At 48.2% G+C, this 7,497-nt stretch overlaps 1 protein-coding gene across 2 annotated transcripts in view; it reads right to left on the bottom strand.

Annotated features, from left to right (window-relative positions):
- Positions 1-1,475: 1,475 nt before the first annotated feature.
- RYK (receptor like tyrosine kinase) overlaps positions 1,476-7,497 on the bottom strand; it is a 54,832-nt gene continuing 48,810 nt past the window's right edge. For both annotated transcript variants that reach the window (XM_039696934.1, XM_039696935.1), the window contains exons 13-15: positions 7,160-7,319; positions 3,373-3,509; positions 1,476-2,476 (exon numbers count right to left, since the gene is read on the bottom strand). In XM_039696934.1, coding sequence (XP_039552868.1) covers positions 2,365-2,476; positions 3,373-3,509; positions 7,160-7,319 — 409 coding nt within the window. In that variant the 3' untranslated portion in view covers positions 1,476-2,364. The remainder of the gene's footprint in view (positions 2,477-3,372; positions 3,510-7,159; positions 7,320-7,497) is intronic.

Genomic DNA, 7,497 nt, shown 5'->3' with positions numbered 1-7,497 from the left:
CCTTGGACCACAGCCCACCGTGCCCAACAAACTGTATCATCAAGTGCCACATCCACCTCCTTTCTGAACACTTCCAGGGATGGGACTCCACCACTGTCCTGGGTGGAGCAGCTGGTTCATCCCTGTAGATGAACCCTGATTAAATGAAAGCAAATTTCCCAAATGAAGAGTTGTATCTGTCCCCCAGGCTGTGCTGAACCACTTCCCAGTCTCTGTGGATGAGGGCAGGGAGAAGCAGCCCAGGGGAGGGAAAGCTGACGCATTTCCCGCTCCCACAGCTCCGAGTTGAGCAGGTTCAGGTGCAGCACATCCCTGAGCCATGTCCAGCCCAATGTGGTCAGATGTCACCTGTGACACCCCTGGGGCGTGAGCACAACTTGCACAATGCACATCCTGTGTGCACATGACTGCCCTGGGCACACAGAAGAGGTGGATCATTTTCACCCTGGGCTGTTCTCCAAGCTCACTTTTAGAGCTGTGATCCCCGCAGATCCTGCTGGAACACCGACCTGGATGTCAGGAACTGCCACTGCTGACTTCAACACCCACGTCACTGTCAAGTCCTGCCACTGGTACCAGTTCCCCAGGTCAGAATGGAGAGACCATACACCCAAGGCCCTGCTGCTGTCCCCAGACTCAGCCACTCCAAACTCAACCAAACAAAACCTGTTCCAATTCTGTCAGGCAAGCACAGCCCATCACAACATGCCCAAACTTGAGCCAGCAGGAAAATTTCCTTCCAGGATAAAGCAATACTTGGGTCACTGGCCACAGGTTAACAGACAGGAAAGCTCTGGTGTTTTGAGGGACACAGACCACACAAGGCTCTGACTCATGTGACAGTAATTAAGAGAGGATTAATTGTCTTCAGCAAGGTTCCCAACTCTGGAAAGAACAGAAGCTGCACATCTGCATGACCCAGCCGAATCCAGCTGCTTGTACTTGCACAGCAGTCTCCTAAAACACTCTGATGGCTCCAGAGCCTGTCAGGGCAATGTCCCACCCCTGCAGTTGCACTAACACCCAATGCAGCGAGTGCTCAGCTGCAGATGGTGAGAGACAAAAGGCAACTTTTCATGTCCCTGTGCTGAAGCACAACCCTCCTCGTGGTGCCACCAGGCAGAGGATGCAGCCTACAGTTCACCAGGAGAACCAGGAGATATTCTGCAAGTAACTTTGTTACATATGGAAAAAGCTTGAATCTTTCACACATTTTGCTGAAAAAACATGTTCAGTCCTCTTAAGCAATGTTCAAACCAACCTGGGGTGGACTGGATCTCTGGGTTAAGGAAGGCAGCAGGATAATACCTGAAATCTCAGGGAGCAGTTCCACTGCAGGCAATGCACCTTCTCTTCCTGCCAACTCCAACCTAACCTAACCACCACCACCCACCTGCACAATCCACACACAGGGCAAGGTGAGGGACCAAGCTTTCACGTTAGGTGTAATAGAAAAACATTCTTTACTCTGCAAGTGTCTTTACAAATATATATTTATATATTTAAGCCCATTTCAGGCCATAAAAGCCCATAAAAAAACAACCAGTACCTTTTTGAACAAGAGAAACTGCTGGGCAGAAGCCTGAGGTGACAGACTCCCACACAGGGGCTGCTCTGGCGCTTCTCTGAAGGCCTTTAGTTAGCACATAAAACCATCTCAAAAATCCTTTGATGTGAAAGGAGGGGCACCATTCCCACCCCACTTTCACCACTCTGTATGAGGTAAACTGGGATCACTTTTACATCATCGCTTTAGAAAGGAGATGTTGTATCCTGAAGACCAGCTTTTCCAAAGAACATTTGTGAATGGGTTAAAAAGGTAAGATGTGTGGATCCAACCATAATGTGCTGTTGTCTCAAAATAGAAGAAGTTGATACTAAAAAGCTATTCCAGATACATACAAGTACAAACACTAGAGCTGGTCAGAAAGATTCAGTTTCAACATTTTTTTTAAAAGCAGGGAAAATTTTCTGCAGTGTTTTTTTCATTTCCCCTCTCCTCACTTTTCTACCAGTTCCATAAACCCTTCTGAAAAAATCATGTGTCTGCTGTCAGAGTGCAAAGTCCATCCAAATCTCATGTTTCAGTTCACTATCTCTACACTTTACAAATCCTGATGGCAAACCAAAAGGTCTCAATTTAACTTAGCAAAAGTGATATCTAGAAAATATTCAACACCAAGAGGTCTTACAAAAAAACTTGAGACTACTAAGGCATTCTAAGGCACAGTGTTTTGGAAGAAGTGCTTTCTCCCTGTAGTGTTGCTTTATACACATCATGTGTGCGAGTCCAAGGGATGCATGGAGCTGCAGATGGATGCCATGGCTTCTCCCAAGCAGGGAATTCCATCTTCTGCTGCTGTTTCAGACGTAGGCTCCCAACGCTGCGTGAAATTCAGTGAGACATTGCACCAGCTGCTGAAACTTGGGTCTCTCCTCAGGATCCAGGGCCCAACAGCAGGCCATCACAGCAAACCTGCAACACAGAGGCACATGGAGCACAGGGAACTGTGTCAGCCAGGCAAACACAGCCCCAGCCTGAAAGGCAAAACAGCATCTGCCACTGGGAAACTGCTGAGCAACCAGACAGAGACAAGGAGCCCTGGATTTTACAGTTCATAATGGTGAACAGCTCCTTCCAAGGATGGACAGCTGGAATGATGAGCAGAGGGGCTGTCACCACAGGTCCTGGCTTGATTTAGGATATAACCCATGGCAATCCAGGAAGGAGCAGTACACAGTTCACTGGAAATTACTCAACTGCTATAAAAGCATGGAATGGTTTGGGTGGGAAGGGACCTTGAAGGTTACCCAGTTCCACCCCCTGCCAGGGCCAGGAACACCTTCCACTAGCTGCTCCAAGCAGCTCCAACCTGGCCTGGAACACTTCCAGGGATCCAGGGGCAGCCACAGCTTCTCTGGGCAACCCATGGCAGGCCTTGCCACCCTCACAGGGAGGAATTTCTTCCCAATATCCCATCTAACCCTGCCCTCTGGCAGGGGGAAGCCAGTCCCCCTTGTCCTGTCACTCTACCCTTTGTTCCTCTCCAGCTCTTCTGGAGCCTGTTTAGGCATTGGAAGGGGATCTAAGGGGATATTCTCTGGTCCAGACTGAACACTCCCAGACTGTCTCCAGAGCAGAGGGGGCTTCAGCCATCAGAATATCTCCACGGCCTCCTCTGGACTCACTCCATCAGCTCCAATTCCTTCTGATGCTGGGGACCCCAGAGCAGAGCTCCACGAGCAATGTTTACCCCAGGGTTTGTCTGACAGGCAGAACAAACAGGCCAGGAAAGACAACCCTTTGGGCAGCCTGCCTTAACACCCCAGCACAAAGCAGCACCTCTCCCCTCCCCCAGCAGAGGCACTCACAGCTCATCGGGGCAGTTGATGGGCTGAGCTATTCGATAGCCATCCTTTAAATAAGCTGCCATCTCGAAGGGGTCGATGTCCACGTACGGGGTCTGTCCCAGCGTCATCAGCTCCCACAGCGTCACCCCGAAGGCCCACTGCAAAGGAACAGTGCAGGCATTAACACAACATGCTGAGCCCCCAGGGCTCCTCCAGCAGGGCACAAAATCAGCTGGGAGGAGGAGGATTAAACACAGTAGGAAAGCTTTACATAAATGCTCTGCATAACCAAATTCAACATGTCTGTCGCTATAGGACACGAAATAATACAACACGGACATGCTGCTCTCTCAAGGTAAAAAAGGCACTTTAATTTCTGACTCCAACATTTATAGATTTCCAAGTGACAGTGGATTGGAGGGTGACAGTGCCACCTCTCCAATGACACTGGACAAACCAACAGTCCATCACATTTCTCCTCCTCCATAAAAGAATGCAAAACAATAAGTTATTCACATAAAGTGTGTGAGAAAGTTTGTTTCAAGAATGTAAACATCAGAAGGCTTAGAAAAACTTAAAAATCAGGGTGACATATGTCTTGAACTGGGCTAATTAAAAAGCACAGAACTGGTGTTAAATTGCCCAGAGAAGCTGTGGCTGCCCCTGGATCCCTGGAAGTGTTCCAGGCCAGGCTGGACAGGGCTTGGAGCAACCTGGGCTAGTGGAAGGTGTCCCTGCCCATGGCAGGGAGTAGATACAGATGGTCTTAGGGTTCCTCCCAACCCAAACCAACCTGTGATTCCACAAAGTCAAACTAAACTTAAAATCTTACTGCACTAAGATATCAGTGCTAAAAATCATGCCATTTTTAACATGACATTACAGAACACCTAAATCTAAACAATACTGAACATTGAATGATTGTCTAGTACAAAACTGTTGGGTTTTTTTTACATTTTACTTCTTCAAAATGCCTCAAAAAATCCTCAAAAAAATCTGCAAAATTCAAAGGATCAGAAATGAAATTATATTTTTTTTAATTCCGAATCATCTGTATATTTGGAGAGTATGTTCAGGAATAGGACTCAGGAAAAACAAAAAGAGATTTTATCTCAGTAAACCTGACAACACAATCAGCATTCAACACATTCAGCTGGCAACCCTTGCCAGAAGGACCTTAAAGTGATGAAAAATCCATCTATGAATCCACACACAAGCAGAGCACAAGGAAAATGATTTATTATCTGGCATCCAGAGACCCAGGAGACCAAACAGAGATGAGGCTGATACTGCACCCTCGTGACTCACTACACATCATCACTCATTAAAAGGGGCAGAATCATGCAAGGCTCACACGAATCTTGTTTTAATCAAGAGAAATCCCACCACTGCCTGGACCCAAGCCCTTAGGGAAGGGATATTTTCAGGTGGGAAGGGCAGGGGCACACATGTGGCCCCACTCCAAACAGCCACTGAAGGAAATAAAGCCCCTTTTTAGCTGCAGTGAAGAAGAGTGCTGAGGGACAAGGGGTGATCATGAAGCTGAGATAAGAGAGTGATTCAAGCAAAACCACTCTGGGAATACAGCTGTTCTAATTCCATAGGCAGCTGCATAAAAATGGCATGAAGAGATGCAGAGTTTCATGTGCAACAGCAGGAAAAACACGGAATTAAGATTCAGCAGGAATTGTGGTTTGTTTTCCTGCACTCTGGCTGACTGATAGAGCTGTTGGCAGGGGAGCAACACATTATTGGGAAAGTTTCAAGCCAGCAAACACATTTGAAAGAAAGTAATCCAAAAAGCGAGCCTGGAACACATCCCCTGGCATCTCTGCAGACACAGACACTGTTTGTACCAGACTTCATCACCCCTTCCCTGTTACATGCAATGGATCACTGGGTTTGTTCCTACCAAACCCACAAAAACATCTGACATCAACTTTTTGTGAAGGGAGTCCAGGTAGATGCAAAGCTGATATTTAGGGCACATGGTGTTTTCTATACACAGAAAAACTGTTCATTTTTGAACTCTACAAAACTCAGATGGCCACGTGTCTGCAGTTAGAATTGTGTGTTAAAAGGTGGGTGGCATTTATCCCTAAGCAATGAAAAAAGTACTTCTGGTTAAAATGGGCTGGAAGAAATGCTGAATTGCACTGGAGTTTTCAAAAATGGTTACAATAATCCTAAAAATTAGGATTTACTCATCCTAATAGAATTCCACATCTCACTGATGCTGTTACATAAGCTTCGATTTCCCAGTTCTCAAGAACAGTAATTGCTTTCATGTCCCAGATTTTTTTTAAAAAAGTAAAAAATAAAAAACCACCATTTGATTGAGTTCATTTAGCTCTCTAAAAACATGCTTTTACAGGCAACTTCCATTTCCTCTTCTGTCTTCAGGCTGGATCTAACACAAACCCCCACGTGCTTTCCAGTGAATACACATGTGGAGCACAACTGGCACCTTCCCTTCCTTCCTTCTTTTTCTTGTTTACATGGCTGCAGCACTAGAACAGAGACCATGGAGGGGAAAAACCAACCAGAACTTCTCTAAAATTTCCCAAACTGGCACCAGACCACTATCCTGGAAGGGAACAGGCTGAGGTCACTGCAACACTGCTTTTATCTCTGAAAGGTCACCTCAGCTGGGAGAGGCTCCTGGTCACTGGAATGAAGGCATTCTCTGGAAGAGCTGGGATTTGGGGGACTATGGGTCACACAGTCAAACATCAGCTCCTGCTAATGCTTAGGAGGTGTTATTCTGAGCTCACTCCCATGTCTGGGAACAGCCAGGGTGGATTTATCAAGGGAAGCTGTGCCTGACCAGATCTGTGCTGAGCAGACAGAGCACAGGGTGAGGAATGGATGTCCACCTTGACTTCCAGAGCGTGCTGGGGCACTGAACAGGATCCCCAGGGAATGGCTGCCAGAACTCTAGGAGCATTTGGGATTGTTGGGGTGTCCTATGCAGGGCCAGGAGCTGGACTGGATGATCCCTGTGGGTCCCTTCCAACTTGGGATACTTTATGAAAAGCAGACTAGTCCCAGTGCAGCTCTGTGTTCCCTGCCAGTGCTCCCAAGGGAACAGGGAGCAAGGGGCACTCCTGCTGTGCACAAAGGGCCTGACTGATCCCTGAACCACTGCCACAAGCAGCTGATGCAGGAGTGGGAGTAGAGACACTGCTCTGAACAAGCCACTGTTACCTATCCAGTGCCACGATCCCCTCCCTCCAGCTCTGGGATCCCCAACACCAGAAGGATGTTGGAGCTACTGGAGCAAGTCCAGAGGAGGCCACAGAAATGCTCCAAGGGCTGGAGCATGCTCTGCTCTAGGGCCAGCTGGGAGAACTGGGGGATTACCTTGAGAAGGATCCAGGGAGACATCACAGCACCTTCCAGTGCCTAAAGAGGCTCTGGGAGAGCTGGAGAGGGACTTGGGACAAGGGATGCAAGGATGGGACAAGGGGGAATGGCTGCACACTGACAGAGGGCAGCATTAGATGGGATGTTTGGAAGAAATTGTTCCCTTTGAGGGTGCTGAGGCCCTGGCACAGGGTGCCCAGAGAAGCCGTGGCTGTCCTGGGATCCCTGAAGTGTTCCAGGCCAGGCTGGACAGGTCTTGGAGCAACCTGGGACAGAGGAAGGTGAACCTGTCCATGGCAGGGGATGGAATTAAATGGGCTTTAAAGGTCCCTTTCAAACCAAACCATTCTGGGATTCTGTGATTCTCCAACAGCTGAAAAAAGAGAAAAACATCTAACAAAACACATTTCCAAAATGTAAGGGGAGGGGAAAAAAACCTCACCACATCACTAGCACTGGAGAATTCATTGTTGACCAGGCTCTCCAGGGCCATCCAGCGCACGGGCCTGTTCTCGTTGTCCCCCAGGCAGTGGTAGTCCATGGGGAACAGGTCCCGGGACAGCGCGTTGTCCGTGATCTTCACCTGCAGCCCGTCGTCGATGCTGGCACAGAGAGCAGCACGTCAGCACCCCCAGCAGCCCCACAGCAAACAGCTCTGCCCAGCCCTAGGTGCACACTCTGCATCTCTCTGGGGACTGCTAATCCACGGCTCAAAGCTCTGGCTCTCTCCTGCATCAAGACACACTTACTGTGTGATTAGCAAATATTATCACAGCACCA

The sequence above is a fragment of the Passer montanus genome, unplaced genomic scaffold, assembly GCF_014805655.1.
Source record: "Passer montanus isolate IOZ18808 unplaced genomic scaffold, ASM1480565v1 scaffold115, whole genome shotgun sequence".
Lineage (NCBI taxonomy): Eukaryota > Metazoa > Chordata > Aves > Passeriformes > Passeridae > Passer > Passer montanus.
The sequence above is the reverse complement of the archived record's forward strand: the minus strand, read 5'-3'. Positions and strand labels throughout refer to the sequence as shown.